At 58.0% G+C, this 15795-nt stretch overlaps 5 protein-coding genes across 5 annotated transcripts; 4 read left to right on the top strand and 1 right to left on the bottom strand.

The window, feature by feature from the left end:
• Positions 1-194: 194 nt before the first annotated feature.
• On the top strand, positions 195-1164 carry MKK02DRAFT_45224 (ribonuclease III domain-containing protein; the record flags this gene model as incomplete). Its single annotated transcript, XM_053093298.1, has 4 exons — positions 195-414; positions 460-521; positions 567-1015; positions 1062-1164. The coding sequence occupies 4 exons, from the start codon at positions 195-197 to the stop codon at positions 1162-1164; spliced, it is 834 nt and encodes a 277-aa protein (XP_052946298.1).
• A 970-nt stretch (positions 1165-2134) lies between these two features.
• MKK02DRAFT_45223 (uncharacterized protein) lies at positions 2135-3113 on the top strand (the record flags this gene model as incomplete). The annotated part of the gene is made up of 4 exons (XM_053093297.1): positions 2135-2342; positions 2387-2448; positions 2495-2970; positions 3029-3113. 4 exons carry the CDS (start codon positions 2135-2137, stop codon positions 3111-3113), a joined length of 831 nt encoding a protein of 276 aa, XP_052946297.1.
• A 931-nt stretch (positions 3114-4044) lies between these two features.
• On the top strand, positions 4045-6005 carry MKK02DRAFT_45222 (uncharacterized protein; the record flags this gene model as incomplete). Its single annotated transcript, XM_053093296.1, has 4 exons — positions 4045-4219; positions 4274-4324; positions 4371-5329; positions 5373-6005. The coding sequence occupies 4 exons, from the start codon at positions 4045-4047 to the stop codon at positions 6003-6005; spliced, it is 1818 nt and encodes a 605-aa protein (XP_052946296.1).
• Positions 6006-6372: 367 nt separating this feature from the next.
• Positions 6373-11351, bottom strand: MKK02DRAFT_26333 (uncharacterized protein; the record flags this gene model as incomplete). The annotated part of the gene is made up of 17 exons (XM_053087174.1): positions 6373-6412; positions 6461-6633; positions 6680-6793; positions 6843-7079; positions 7146-7301; positions 7359-7510; positions 7589-8332; positions 8432-8950; positions 9001-9202; positions 9247-9575; positions 9621-10068; positions 10115-10269; positions 10317-10416; positions 10464-10580; positions 10628-10819; positions 10865-11109; positions 11153-11351. 17 exons carry the CDS (start codon positions 11349-11351, stop codon positions 6373-6375), a joined length of 4122 nt encoding a protein of 1373 aa, XP_052946295.1.
• A 401-nt stretch (positions 11352-11752) lies between these two features.
• On the top strand, positions 11753-15718 carry MKK02DRAFT_27385 (DNA-directed RNA polymerase i polypeptide 2; the record flags this gene model as incomplete). The annotated part of the gene is made up of 11 exons (XM_053087337.1): positions 11753-12056; positions 12092-12309; positions 12342-12955; positions 12988-13190; positions 13223-13471; positions 13504-14078; positions 14120-14188; positions 14222-14958; positions 14993-15221; positions 15265-15618; positions 15665-15718. 11 exons carry the CDS (start codon positions 11753-11755, stop codon positions 15716-15718), a joined length of 3606 nt encoding a protein of 1201 aa, XP_052946294.1.
• Between the last annotated feature and the right edge of the window lie 77 nt (positions 15719-15795).

Raw genomic sequence — 15795 nt, 5'->3', positions numbered from 1 at the left:
ACCGCCTTTCACTAGTCACTTCCCCTGACAGTGTGTGTTCGAGCACACAAGAAGCGCCCGCGTCGCTCATGTTTCAGTGCTTCTTCTGCGCTCTAGTCCCTTCCCAGCCGCTCTTCTCATCTCTTCATCATGCTCGCCAGTACTGACTCACCCCTCATCATCCGCCTACCTCACCGTAGACATCGCTATCGATCATGGCTGGCAAATCCCTCTCCAACTGGGTCCTTCCGCCGCTCCCTTCGTCCGTTCTCACCGTTCTTCCCGCTCGCCTCACCGTGGCTGATGCTACCGCCGACAAGCACTCGGTCACCCACTCGAGCTATCATTGCCTCGCTAGTAACCCAAACTCGCTAGCGCTAGATGAGCCCACGCCAGACTACGAGAAGCTGGAGCACGTAGGGGATGGGATCGTCGGTATGTCCTCTGGCTAATTTCGAACGTGCTAGTGCTGATGAGCAGGCTCGGCGGTGATCATGCTCCTGCATCGTCTGTACCCGGGTCTCAAGCCTGGTCCCGCTACTGTAAGTCGTGCAAGCTGTGTAAAGCGAGCAAGGGTTGACCGGCAGTTCCTCAAGAGCCAGATCTGCTCCAACGCGGTACTCTCCCAGATATCGGTCCAGCTCGGTCTCCCTCGGCAGCTCAAATCTCACGTCTCCCAGATTATGCAGCACCAAGCCAACTCCTCTATCCAGGCCGCCCTCTTCGAAGCCCACATCGGCGCGATCGCAGCTAGCGACTACCGGTCCATCACCATCAGTCCGACCCTCTCGACGTACCTCGAGCGCATCTTCGAGCCCATCGTCGAGTGGGCCTTCGGCGCGATGAGGGCGTACCACCAGGAGCTGGTCACAGGGGACTGGACGGAGGAAATTGATCGTATCGCAGTCGGGGCGAAGAACACGCTGGATACCTGGGCGCAGGGAAAGACCGGGGGCAGGGTGGAGGTGCGGACGGAGGAGACAGTCCCGCCTTTCACGGCGGTGTGTATCGTCAAGTTGCCGGATGGACGCCAGTTGTGAGCCTGGCTCTGGAAGATGAAAGGGTATGGCTGATGAGCTCAGGCAGACGTCAGCGACCCGCACGACCAAGAAGCTCGCGTCGGCTGCGGCTTCATGGCAGATGTGCGGAGAGCTCAATCCACCTCGGCGAGAAATTTCCGAGTAGGCGCCCTAGGAGCAGCTCCTGGACTGATATCTGATGCACCTGATGACATATGCATCTTGCAGCCCATACCATTGCAGCTCCCGGTCCCAGGTCGATTCCCGACGGGGCGGGCTGGTCTCACTATATTTTCCGCCATTGTACGGTATCGCCGAGATGCCGATAGTCGCGAGAGGGTGCGGAGCGACTGTACTACCAGAATATGGACATTCAGATAGCGGCTGGTCGAGTCATGAACGACCAGAAGTTCCTGTTATGGACAGGGTGAGCGTGGCTAAGTTATGGACTGGCCTTCGACGTAGAATGTCGGGGTTGCTCTTTTGCACCTTTGTGTGTCGGTGCGCTGAGGAGTGACGGCTAGAGTCCTCCAGGCTTGTGGATGTTGGCGCGCTGAGCCTCGAGACAGGTTGCGTAGCCATCCGGGGTCGGCGTTTCAGATAGAGCTCGGCGAAATGGGATGGGGCACACTGAAACACGGTTACCGTAAGGGCCGAAGAGGAAAAAGGTGACTCACCCTTCCGACCTCCTCCGATCCGCGTGGTGCCGCAGGAGAATTATCGGATGCCTGCTTACCTTTGCTTACCACCAAGGTACGCATCTCTTCGTGCTGCAGATCTGTGACATGAGCGCCTCCTCGCTACGGGGGTTACAGCTGTTTCGGATCAACCAATACCCCGTGGCGGCGTTTCGAAACTCGGTGAGCTTCAGCATTCCTATCTTTTTGGCGGAAGTCTGAAGGCAAGGCCAAGCTGACAGTGTCGGCAGTGATCGAGGTGGCTGACACTTGATACTGCCATACCCCCTTGTAGATGACGTCCTTGCTCCGATGCCGGCGTCCAGGATGTCAACTTTTCGGGAGGATCTGCGTCAGCTTGAGAGAGAGCAGATCTATAAGGATGGGTCGTCTGCTGAAGACTTCTCCCCAGACCTGCACATTTGACTTACCAGCCTACCCTCACCTTTGTCATCAGCCATGTCTTACAGTACCTATAGCTCCGGGCCCGTCCCTCCGACCATCCTCGACGACCTTCCGGACCAGCTCGATATCTTGCATCCCACCTTGGCAATCCGCTCCATCACACACCCAAGCCTACACAACTCGGCCAAGAGGCCCAGCTCGCCCTCCGGTAGCTCAAGCTTGACCTACGAGGAGCTAGCACACATTGGGTCCGGCGTCATCAGTCAGTAGTATGCTCCAGCTGTCTTAGCTCGCGCTGACTTGCAGCCGCAGCCGTATCGGCCCGGATCTACGACCAGTATCCTGACCTCCAGCCTCTGCCTTGCGACGTGAGTAGATGTGGGCTTGCTGCCAGACCTTGATCTGACGATGCAGATACTGCTTGGTCGGATCTGCTCCATCACCATCCTTGCTCAAGTCTCCCTCCATCTCGGCCTTCCTCGGTACCTCCGCGCCGATCGGTGCCAGGCCGCCCATCTGCGGGATCTGCCTCACGTCCAGGCCGACCTTTTCATGGCTCACATAGGCGCACTTTCCCTCAGCCACCCTTCCCTTTCCTCCAATGAGCTCACCTCATACCTGGGAGCCATCTTCGATCCCGTCATAGTCTGGGCGTTCGGCACCTTACTCTTCTCTCGCCAAGATCTCGACGGTGACTGGTCGATGATCGACCGCGACGACCTCTCCAGTACAACCCCCCCCACACCGGTCGCCTACCTCAGAGGTACGCTGGATCTGCCACTATATAAGGCTGTCCACGAGGCCCATGTCATCTGTCCGATCGACGAGTATGACGCTCCGCCACCTTATACACCTGCCTGCGCGGTCTATGCTGGAAGCGGTGATATGATGTGAGTTGCTACCTCTCCTCCACATCCTTGATAGCAGTGATCTGAGCTGATTCTCTAGTATGCCATCCACCACTCGCTCTAGAAGGAGGCGGGCTCTCGCTGCGACAGCTTGGGAGCTGGGCAATCAAGAGTTGGGAACATAGCGGGCGAAGTCGGAGAGAGTTAGTCAGGAGGGATGCATCGTATGTCTCTTGCTCTTTGTACGCTGGCTGCTCAGGCCGCTGAGGATCGTCGTGCACGTGATGACTGGACTCGACAATGCCTAGCTCGAGCTAAGCGCTAAGCAGCTGATGCCGCACGGACATCGGTGCCTGACAGCTGCCAGCTCTGCGGCGCTAGTTTTCATGCTTCACATCACCATCCTTTCGCACACACTCGATCTTTACTGAGATCGAGGCCGCCGGGATCGAGGGTGCTGACTTGATCTTCTGACCTCAAGCGATTAGTACCTGGACTAACGTCGCACACACAGCTGTCGTCCTCTCCCGTGCCTTGCATCATCGCAACGCCACAAAACTGACTAGTCAAGATTAACTCTGAAACGGATTGACTGTCCGAGCGCCAGTGCGGCTTTTGCGGATCCAGAGATCCAAAGGGGGTACGTTCCCACAAAAACGGCTGACGAGAACCCTTGAAACTGCCGCACTGACCCGCTTTCCCCTCTTGTGTCATACCCTCGTGGGGCTGTGTGGACGCCATCGAGGGTGCAAGTCGGAGTTCAAACTTCAGAAAGGCAGGGGATGGTTGTCAAGGGGACAGATGATACAGAACACAACGACTCGGAAGGACCCACCCTTTCTCGCGGCGTCAGAGCCGATGGAGCCTAGCTACTGATTGAATGGCCAAGGGGTAATTGCGGACAATATCTCGGTCAGGTCCCAGGTCGCCCTCCGCCCTCCGCCCTCCAAGTCAGCGACCTGGCCTCGAGGATAAGATGACACAAGCTATAAGAGGGGGAGGGGTACGTGCAGAGGAGAGAACAACACATCCTCCCTCACCCCCAAACCTCATACCTACCACACTTGACATCCCTGACTCACCAGTCTCACCAACTCGAGCTCGAACTTTACCCAAATGTACCCTGCTACGATCCAACCGCGACATGAGACTCGCCAGCCACCTCGGCGACATCACTACGCTCCTCCTCCTCGCGCCCGGAAACCCGCGCCGACCCCAGCGTATCATCATCGCGCTCTGGGCTCGCACGCCCCTTCATCGGACACACCCCACGCCGATTCCAAGGCGCAGAGTACGTGCTTAGTCACCCCTGTTTCGCGCGCAATTGACTCGCACTGACCCCTAGCTCATTGCCCTTCTCCATCCGATGTGTCTCGCGATCGAGCTGCGAGATCTTGTAAGTCGACCTTGACGCAGCTTTCAGGTCACGCGCTAATGTCCAGCCTTCTCGTCCAGCGAATCTTCCTTCGGCAGCGCTCAGTATGCTACGCACCAACCCCTTCCAGTCTACACTCGGCCTCGACTCGCTTCGGTCATCCCGCCCCCGGTCAGCCGGTATCTCGCCAGCGGAGACGCTCGAGACCCCCCTCCCCATCATTCTCGGCAGTCTACAATCTCTTTCGCTCCATCCCACACCCATCAGCCATCTTCCACCCTCCGAAACCACCTCCAGACCCAAAGCCGCCTTCCCGATCTGCGCAACATCCACCCACACGCCCCAGACATCGTCGCTGCCCGCCGCAGACTCGAGGACAGCTCTACCAAGCCCTTCTCCTTCGACCCACCCCCATACTCAGACCACGATGTCCCTCTCCCTACACCCTACAACGCCGCCTATCCTCACCCGCTCACCGCCTACGCCTCGCCCGGCGTCAATTTCGCGGCCATCCGGGACGTCCAATGGCGGGACATCCTCCACCATCTCATGGAGACCGATATTGACCTCGTCAAGGGTACCATCCTCGCCTCGTCGGACCGAGACATCAATCCGCCAGCGCTCATGATCCCTGTCTTTGAGGGCGAGGGGTGCGGTATCCCCGAGCGCCTCTGGTCCCGCTTCGAAAGCATGGGCGACCTGGCTCTCGGCGGCTCGTCCACCCATCTCGCTGGTCCTCCTTCGGCTCCTGTCCCACCTCGCTTCACCCAAGCCGGTCTTCACGTCGTCGCTACTCCCGGCGGTCGAGCTCCAGCCAGTCTTCTCCCCTCCCTCCCAGCCGACGGCTTCCCAGCTGTCCGTACCAACTTCTCCAACGTTCTTCGCCGTTCCTCCACGGACACCGAGTCGGCTCGCACCGCCCCTCCTCCTCGTCGAGCCGGACCACAACCTACGCCCTTCCACAAGACCGAGCTATGTCGGACATGGGAGCATGAAGGTATTTGCAAGTATGGTTCCAATTGCCAGGTAAGTCTTACTGTCGTCCTCCTTGACCTTAGCTGACGTGCAGTTTGCCCATGGTCTACTCGAGCTTCGGATGCCTGTGCAGGGTATGCCCACCCCTCCCGTCTCCCACTCCGCTCTCGCCTTCCGTACGGACACAATCACCTCCTACGAGCCACGCCAGCCCGAGCGTCGAGGGTCCCGGCCCATCCACCTCGACTACATCGGCGAGCATGACTCGCCCTTGCTCCACGCTCGGCCCCGCCTCTCCACTCCTTCCCCTATCGGCGCAGAGAAGGATCTCGCATGGAAGACCGTACCCGTCCCAGAGTCGCTGCACAGCCCCTTCTCCTTCACCCAGTACACTCCACCCATACCCATCAGCCATTCAGCCCAACACCACCCTCCCACGTCGGCCATCCCCATCACTTCGAAGTCCTCTTTCTCTTCCCTGTCCGCTTCGGCCGCCTCATTCAAGACCTCCTCTACCCCCTCGGGAAGCTACTCGTACTCTACCTCCACATCTGACTTCTGCCCCTCTTCCTCCTACACCCCCACCGTCGCCGAGCACGACATCCACGGCGGATGGATCGAAAGACTCACCGCTACCCCCTCGCACGAGCACGAGGAGACTCCCGATTGGGAGATGCTCAAGCGGTCTATCGACGCCACGACCGTGCGAAGCGTATGGGAGGAGTAGGGGCGGGACACGGGGAGTAGGCGGTAGAGGGAGGGCAGGCGGGCGAGGGGCCAGGTTTCGTTGTCGAGTTCCCCGCTGTGCTTAGCTATTTGTCCCATTGTGTATCTCCTGTCATTATAATCAGCCTGTATATAGTATCTACTGTAGATTGTCTTCTGTCCATGTTGCGCCGCTGTGTAGATAGGCGGCCAGATCAATCATGCAACACATGCCGCTGTGTAAAGTAGTCAAGTTGATTCAAGACCCCCGGGAGAGCCCACGCTTCACAGCCGACAGTCGGTCCGTACTCCGATTGGACTTCTCATCTCGTGCATTTCGTATATCTGGGTACAACAACGCTAGTATACCCGCACTGCACACCAGGCGCCTAGTGGATCACTCCATGGTCCCGCAGAATCTTGGCCCACCTGACCAGTCAGCTACAAGTCTGCGAGTCTCGGCGCTGCGTAACTCACTGTTCCCGCTTCAAGTTGGCCTCTTCCAATTCCCGCCTCAACCGCGTATTCTCCAACCGCAACTCATTCCGCTCCGTCTTGGTGCTCTGCAGATCCTGCCGGAGCGCCGCGAACGCCTCGGTCGGTGGGAGCTGGGCATCATTGAACATGCCATCGAGCTCGGTATTGAATGCCTGATGGTCAGCTTTCTCTTCGACTGGTCAAGCCGACGTAGCTCACTTCGTAAATCGTATCCACCTCAATCTGCGCATCACCCAACTGCTGCCTCAGGAGTTCCTGTTGCTCCTTCGCTCGAGTGACCTGAGCGGCCATACCCTCCAACTCTCCGTTCTTCTACATCCCGTCAGCTAAACCTGAGGCTTCAGTGCTCTCGATAACTCACCTGCTCCAATCCAGTCATCAGTCCCCCAATCAGCCCCCTACACACTTCCAGATCCCCCAAAGCAGCCTTCAAACCCCCCTCCAGCCTCTCAGCAACAGCCACCATCCCCCTCAGCCGCTCTTCCGCCACTGTATTCTCCAAATCGTGCTTGGCAGCAATGACGGCGGTATTGGTATGTCGGGTGTTCTGGGCAAGAGGGGCGCCATAGTCTGACATCCCGTCCAGATCGAGCAGGCGCTGGAAGCATCAGCTAATGCTCAATTGTCCTGCAAACGGATCTATGCCCGAGCTGAAGGGACTCACGTTCATGTTCCTCCGCTGGGGGCTGCGAGGCATGGATCCCTGATTCCCACCTCCTCCGCCTGACCTCACATCCCTCGCTCCATCCCTAGCGAGCTGCTTCTTCAGCGCAACAACATCCAGCCTCAGCCGCTTCGCCGCCGCCTTGGACTCGGTCACCTATCGATATCAGCTTTGCTCCGCCTCGGCAGATTCTCAAGCTGATTCTAGGCTTACCCGCTGCACGCCCGCATCTAATGCCGCGAGAACATCTGTATGATCCGCCATCTCGATATCCTCCGTCCCCGCCGTCCCCGTCGAATTGACCGAGCCATTCATACTCGCCCCAGACGCCCTTCGGACAGTATGGAGCGTCGGCGTGAGGTGCGCTCCCGACCCCTTCCTCGGCGTCCTATTCCCGCTGGGCGTCCTATTGCCTGAGCGCGGCGCCGAACCAAGACCGATACCCAGACCCGGTAAGGGTGACTTCGGCTTCCGGCCTAGCGAAGAAGGTACGCGGAGCGGGTCAGGCAGGTCCGCGATATCCGCAGCGGACGGGATGGGCTCGAGCGGGGAGCGCGTGAGTGAGCGTTTTCGAGGGGTGAGGTGGTCTTCCGAGTGTTGACGCTTGGCGAGCATGATGGGCGTGGCGGTAGGTGTGGACTGGTCGGGACCGTCAGGCTTAGCCGAGGCCGAGTCACGAAGAGGGACAGTCTCGCGTCCTGCGGACACTCGACGGCCTGAACCGGACACGACGCGTAGCTTGGTATGCGCCGAACCGATCCCAGGGGGAGCCGGGAGCGGTCGAGGACCGGGTGAGCGCGGACCTTGAGGAACTGGCGAGAGGAGGGGAGATTTGGGCGCAGTGTAGCTGTTGAGCAGGGGTGAGCGGGGTGCGGTCATGGTGGGCGAGCGGGGGCCCATCAGACCCAGCCGAGGCGAGAGTGGCGTCGGTGTTGACGGCCCGGAAACGGTGTACTCCATAGGGGGAGGAGAGGCAGCGAAGCCCAGTCCCGAAATCTCGAGGCTGGGTGCTGGCCGGCGGAGCGTGAAGGGTGACTGAGTCGGGAGCTGAGGCAGCTGGGGGAGAGGATTTGCATTGAGCGGTCGAGTCGGTGATGGGGACTTGTTTCGAACCCGAAGAGGAGCAGTGGTAAACATCGTAGGCGAAGTCGTAGACATACTGAGAGTATGCGTACTTGCCAACGGTACTGCTCGTCAGCGTCGCCCTCCACCAAATATTACGGACTTACGATTCGCCAATATAGTATCCGCCGTCGACATCCCCGGAACCCCCTGCGGCTCCTCACTCCCGCCTCTTCGAAGCTCCCCATGACTCCTCGTGTCCATCCGCCGACTAGGCCTCGGACTGAGCGCAGCCATAGACTTGCTATTCTTCCTGGCAAGCTGCAGGCGCTCATTAAGGTCCACCTCGGACTGCGCCATCCCCGCATCGGTCGACTTGGCCTTGTACGGGCTGCGCTGCTTCATCGGCGCCGTTTGATCCAGCTCTTCGTCGGCCTCTTCCCGGTCCGAGGCGGAGGACGACGAGAGGCGAGAGAGACGCTTGGTGCGTTCATCGCTCGACGTGGAGATTCGGGATGCGGATGTGGTTGACCGGGATAGACCGCTGGATCGCTTAGACGCGGTGGTACCGAAAGCATCAACGCTCGAGCTCTGCGAGCGGATCGAGGGGGCGGCACCGAAGAGATTGCGCGAGATTGCGTCCAGGTTGAGCATGCTCGGTCGGAGCCGGTGCGAAGAGGACGAGGGTGTGTTCGGGGCCGAGGCATTCGACGTGCGGAACTTGAAGATGCCATAGCGGTGGACTGGAGGTCAGCTTATGCCCTCGGGAGTCTGGGTACTGTAGCTGGCTTACTGATTGTAGCAATCTTATCCGTGGCATCGTTCATGCTGATCACCTCCCGCTCATCCCCCTCGTCCGCCAGAGTAGCGTATGACAACCTGCACAATCCGCCAGGAAGGGGTTGAACCCGGATGAGCATACACGGTCCAGTCTCCTCGGAAAGGACTAGATCATCCGCCGATCCCCCCTCGTCGATGTGGATGACAACCTTGGCCTAGAAGTCAGCTCTAGAACCTGCAGCAGAAGTAGATAGCTCACCCTCTTCCCAACAACGCTCCAGCCCTTCTTGTCCCAGACGCTCCAGTAGCATTTCGCCCGCCCAAAGATCTCCCCAGCTCCCTCCAATCCGACCTCGTACTCGCTGACCATAGGTCGCGGGGGCTCAATCTCCTTCGGCAGCAGTTTGGCACGAGCAACGGTCTGGGCTGCCCAGAGATTGTGAACGAAGCGAGCCTTGTCTTTGCGGATGGCGACGCTGTCGAGGGAAGACGAGTAGGGTGGGTGGACGGCAGTGTAAGAACGAAATGGGCGGGCAGACCAGCGGTCAGTCTGGTCTGTTGGGGGGCGCTCAAAAAAGAGGTGGAAGTCTGGATAGTCAGCTTGTGCCATCAACTAAGGTTCAGAAAGCTTACCGCCGTTCCCCGTATCTGAGGCGATGACATCCAAAATATCCACAATCCCCCTATAGCTCAACTTGTCCTTCTTTGCTCCGCCCTTGTCCATCACTGCTACCCCTCCTCCACTCTTGACCAGCCGCGTCACATCGTCCAGTCCGGTCACTTTCCGACCCGACACCGCCGCCGACTGCCGCTTGACAATGATGAGCTTGTCATTGAAGAGGAAGAGTGTGCAGTGTAGAGTCGAGAGCGATGAATTGGAATAGCCCGTCGGCGAAGTGGGAAGCTGGGAGCTGGTTACGCTCGAGCCGATCGAAGCGAGGGAGGGTGTCGAGGCGGATGCGGTGGAGAAGCTCGACATGGGACGGGAGGTGTGCGAGTTGGAGGGAGACATGAAGTCGACCGGGACATCGTCGACATCGAGCGAGTCGAGGTAGTCTCGCTTGTTGCTGAAGAGGTCGGCCTAGGGGTCAGCTGATGCGCCAATGACGGCGTCTGGTGTAACTGACCGGAAAGTCCTCCACATTCCGCTGCAGGCAGTACATGACCGTCGCGCGGACGATCTGCGCGTCCGGCTCACACTTGGCTATTCTCGAGGCAATATCGACAGCTTCAGTCAATTTGCTCCGTTGCGGTGCCATAGGAGGCATTGCTTTAATCATCGCTGTGGCGTAAGCTCAGACCGTTCGACAGCGGAAACTCGCAGCTTACTTTGCCAAAGCAGGGTGTATCGGGGTATCCGCTGGACCGGTTCCATCAAGAGCTCTCGCAGACCGATGTTGCCTATCCCTGTAGTCTGATACTTTGTGCTCTGCTCGTCAGAATGAGTGCACAGAAAAGAGGAATGTCGATACTCACATCGATGAAGCTACAGAACCCAGAGTACTTTTTCAGCGCCTCTTGGAAGAGCTTGTGCACCTCATCCTGCTTGCTTAGGTACGTCCGATATGGTGCGAATGTCGCGAGGTCTTTCAGCTGAAATATCAGCTGTGGCCAGGACGCATCGTCGACCCGTAGCTCACATGTCTCAAGCAGATATCTCCGACGTGATCCACCCCACGCCCGCTCTCCCAGATATCCTCCAGATCCGCCAGGAACGCCTGAGAAGCAGGAACAACCTGGTCTATGTTTGCAAAGAGGTTCTTTGCTTCGTATAGTGGGATGATCTGAGTATGCTTGTCTTTGGCGAAAGAGCGAAGTGGGTCCGCGTAGGACTAGATCATCAGTCTGGAATCGGTATGTCAAGAAGGGAAACGTACAGCTTTCAGCGCTTTGATCCGGGAAAGATAGCTTCTCTCTGTCCGGACTAGCTCTTCCACGAGCGAATTGAGCTGCCTAGCCGCGTCTTCCCGCTTCTTTGGGGACCAAGCGCGCGAAGGTCCTCCTTCATCCTCGTCATCCGAGGCAGCGCGGGATGGAGTTGTCGGTCGGTTGATGACGACCGATGGGAGGGTTGAGGGAGGTACGAGCGGTCTGCCGAGGTGCGAGAGGAGATTGGCCGTTTCTGTCCATCAGCAAGACTCTGTCCGCGCGATCAGAAGACGCACCCTCGCCCTCGTGCTCCACGACGACATCGCATATGAACGCCCTGCGCGTGATCTTTTGTCCTGATGCTTGGTCGGTCGACCGAGTCGAGCTGTTCAGGTCGATAGCTTTGGGGGGCGGAGCGGGCGGAGGAGGTAAGGGTGAAGCAGAGCGATGTCTACTGGGCTGCCCGAGCTTGTAAGGGGACGAGAGAGGCGCCATGCTGCCTAGCGGCGAAAATGGAAAAGTCGAGGTCTGTGCGTTTGTGTCGAAGCTTTACGTGTGAGCGCACGCGTAAACAGCTTCTCGGCTACGAGTCACTAGCAAGCGATGAGGCGGAGGGCCTTATAGCCTCTCGTGTAGGCTGTGCAGTCTGATGAGAAGAAGAGATGCAGAGATATGATGTACAGGGAAGGTTGAGTGATGCAGCATGCTTGTTTGGCTCGGAGGCAGCTGCGCAGAAAGGAAGTCAAGCGCGTTAAATAGGCGCAACGTCCGGCGCGCGTTGGGGAAGGTGACGCCTACCGTAACCCCGGGAATAGGCGTGAGGGTAAAAAGTTCAAACCACCAGGACAGCTTGACCATCTCACCGTTACTATACTATACTCATCACCTAAGCCAACATGGCTACCCACACATTCGACCCCCTCTCCCCCTCCACAGCTTCATCGTCCGCACCATACAAGGACAAGACAACATTCGGTACCCTCGCCCGAGAGCGCCAGTTCCGGCACCCGCCTGTATCCGCTTCGGACGTTCCAGCGTTGGATGAGCTCGTGGCGCCGCATCTCGAGAGTTTCAACGCTCTGGTAGAGGATGGAGCGGACGGGAAGGGACTGTTGCAGATGGGCGTGGAAGATATTGGGGAGAAGGTGGTGTTTGATGGGCAAGTGACAGATAGGAAGCCGTGGGGGAACAAGATAACCTGTACGTTCCTGTGATGGAGCTGAGCTCATCAGAAGATAAGATAGAAAGGGTCACTCTGTCCAAACCATTACTGTCCGAGAAGGACAAGACGGCCATCCAACGCAAGCTCTTCCCCTCCGAAGCTAGGGAGCGGTTGACGACCTACCGAGCCAAGCTCACCGTTCTCATCAAGTGGAAGGTGCAAGGGGATGATGGCGCGGTGAAGGAGTACGAGGAGGTTCGGGATTGCGGACTACTACCTGTCATGGTCAGGGTGAGTCTCCACTCTGGCTGAGCTGATCTCAGTCCTCCCGCTGCAGTCTCCAAAACATGTCCTCGGCGCAGATGGTCGCCAAGGGCGAAGAGTCCACCTCCTTCGGCGGCTATTTTATCGTCAACGGAAACGAAAAGATCGTTCGCTACCTCGTCCTCCCCCGCAGACATCACCCCATCAACCTCTACCGTCCTTCCTTTGCCAAGCGAGGCGTCGGCTACACCCCTTACGGCTGCCAAATCCGCTGTGTACGCCCGGATCAGTCAGCCGCAACCAACACCATTCACTACCTCGCTACCGGCGGCGCGACATTACGGTTCGCATGGCGCAAAGTCGAGTACATGATCCCACTCGTACTGGTGCTCAAGTCGCTCGTCGACGCGTCAGACAAGGAGATCTTCGAGGGGCTGGTACAGGGCGAATACGACAATACGTTCTTGACGGACAGGGTGGAGCTGTTGCTGCGGGGACAGAAGACCTGGGGATTGTACACGGGGAAGCAGTGCTTGGACTATCTGGGAGAGAAGTTTAGGGTGGTCCTGGGATGTCCGGAGGATTGGGATAATGTGGCGGTGGGAGGGACGCTCTTGAGCAAGGTGGTCTTGGTGCACTTGCCGTCGCCGCGGGACAAGTTCAGGATGATATTGTGAGTTCAGCTTTGGTTCGAGCTGATCCCAGATTCATGCTGCGAAAGCTCTACGCTATGGTAGCTGGCTCAGCCTGCCCCGATAACCCCGATTCTCCTCAACACCACGAAGTCCTCCTTCCCGGCTTCCTCTACGGCATGATCATCAAAGAGCGACTGGAAGAGTCGCTGGATGCGGTCAAGAGTCAGGTCAGACTGGACATACGGCAGAATAAGCCTGTAGACTTCGCATCAAGTAAGTTTCCACCGTAACTGAGCTGACGACAGGCCGCTACTTCTCCTCGGTCCTCTCCAAAACGAACTTTGATATCGGCCAGAAACTCTCCTACTTCCTTGCCACCGGAAACCTCGTCTCGCCAACCGGTCTCGACCTGCAGCAAACGTCCGGTTACACTATCGTCGCCGAGAAGCTCAACTTTTACCGGTACCTCAGTCATTTCAGGTGTATCCATCGAGGAGCCTTCTTTGCCGAGTTGAAGACGACAACTGTCCGAAAGTTGCTGCCGGAATCATGGGGTGAGTGCAACATACGGCTGAGCTGACTTTAGGCTTCCTCTGTCCAGTCCACACCCCAGACGGATCTCCCTGCGGTCTTCTCAACCACCTTTCACATACCTGCCGCCTCATCGTCAATGCGCTCGACACGAGGCAAATCCCCGCCCTGCTCTCCGCACACGGCATGACCCAGATCTTCGCCTCGTCCATCAATGGCCGAGATAACGTCGTCATCCAGCTCGACGGGCGCGTCATCGGCTGGGCATCTCCCCAGAAATCAAAACACCTCGCCCTTCTCCTCCGCCGGATGAAGACCAGCGGGGACGCCCGAGTCCCGCTCGACCTCGAAATCGGTTATGTCCCGGTCACCAAGGGTGGACAGTACCCCGGTCTCTACCTCTTTGGCGGACGGAGCAGGATGATGCGGCCAGTGACGTATCTGGAGAATGGGCAGGCGGACTCGGTCGGCTCGTTCGAGCAGGTGTATATGGATATTGCGTGTACGAGGGCGGAGGTGGAGAAGGGTGTGAGTACCCATGTGGAGCTGGATCCAACGAGCATGTTGAGTGTCGTCGCCAATATGACGCCCTTTTCGGATTTCAACCAAAGTCCGAGAAACATGTACCAGGTAAGTCTTTCCTGTACGAGTAGGGTCCCGCTGATCCATAGTGCCAAATGGGCAAGCAGTCGATGGGAACGCCCACTACAGCCCTGAGCAAGCGGACAGACAACAAGATGGTGAATTATGCGCTTGGACACGGCTGACGTCAGTACCGCCTGCAGTCCGGTCAAACCCCCATCGTGCGACCCAAACTCCACCACAAGTACGGTTTCGACAACTTCCCTAACGGCACCAACGCTGTCGTCGCTGTCATCTCGTACACCGGGTACGACATGGAGGACGCCATGATTCTCAACAAGTCGGCACACGAGCGTGGCTTCGGATACGGAACCATCTACAAATCCGACATCTTTGACCTCAAAGATGTCATTGGCGCGCCCAAATCCGGCAAGGCTACGCTCCACTTTGGGATCGGCCGGGACGTCAAGCAGGACGCGGATCAGCGGGAATGGATCGGGACGGACGGTCTTCCCCTTATTGGCCGACAGGTCAAGCAAGGAGACCCCATCGCGGCGTACACGGACGACGTCTCTGGCAAGACCAAGTTCCACAAGTACAAGGGGGACGAGACTGCCTATATCGAGGAGGTCCGCCTACTCGGGTCAGACGCGGGCGATGCCGAGCTCAGTAAAATTCACATCAAGCTCCGGATCCCCCGTTCACCCGTTATCGGCGACAAGTTCTCGTCTCGGCACGGTCAAAAGGGAGTCTGCTCGCAGAAATTCCCGATGATCGACATGCCATTCTCGGAATCGGGGATGAGTCCGGACGTCATCATCAACCCTCACGCCTTCCCCAGTCGAATGACCATCGGGATGTTTGTCGAGAGTTTGGCGGGCAAGGCGGGAGCGATGCACGGGATCGCGCAGGATGCGACGCCGTTCAAGTAAGCTCAAAGTGGCGACGGAGCTGATGATCAGATTCTCGGATGCGGATCGGCCGACCGAGTACTTTGGCGAGCAGCTCCTCGCTGCTGGCTACAATTACCACGGGAACGAGCCCATGTACTCGGGTATCACCGGCGAGGAGTTTATGGCCGACATCTATATCGGCGTAGTCTACTATCAGCGGCTGAGACATATGGTCAATGACAAGTTCCAGGTCAGGACGACTGGTCCAGTTGACCCATTGACTAGACAACCCGTCAAGGTGAGCTCGCTCTTTCTCTTCCTAAGTCCACGCTGATTCCCAGGGACGTAAGAAGGCAGGAGGTATCCGATTCGGAGAAATGGAGCGAGACGCTCTCCTCGCACACGGAACGGCCTTCCTCCTCAAAGACCGACTCATGAACTGCTCCGACTACTCGACTGCGTGGGTCTGCCGCGCGTGCGGCTCGCTCATCTCCCTCGGATTCGACGAGCTCAGGAATAATGACGAGCCGGGAACGGAGGGACGCGAGTACTGCCGGATCTGCGAGGCCAAGGAGCGGGTCAGGGTGGGCAGGGAAGTCAAGCAGGAGGAGGATAAGCCGAATGTCGCGGTCGGGCTGGTCAGTAAGGGGAAGAGGCAGATGGATGTGGTGGCGGTGCCATACGTGTTCAGATATGTGAGTCTCCGGGATTGGGCGAAGAGGGTGATTGTTGACTTTACAGCTTTGTGCAGAGATGGCGTGTATGGGCATCCGGCTGAATGTCACGGTTACGTAGGAGGAGATGTCGAGGAGGATCTATCTTTGTCTATCATACTCTATATTCTACATTGCATAACTTTCTGATCACCAGGA

Source organism: Dioszegia hungarica, assembly GCF_025882075.1.
Source record: "Dioszegia hungarica strain PDD-24b-2 chromosome Unknown MKK02contig_8, whole genome shotgun sequence".
Lineage (NCBI taxonomy): Eukaryota > Fungi > Basidiomycota > Tremellomycetes > Tremellales > Bulleribasidiaceae > Dioszegia > Dioszegia hungarica.
Note: the sequence above shows the minus strand (reverse complement) of the source record. Positions and strands in the feature narration are given on the sequence as shown.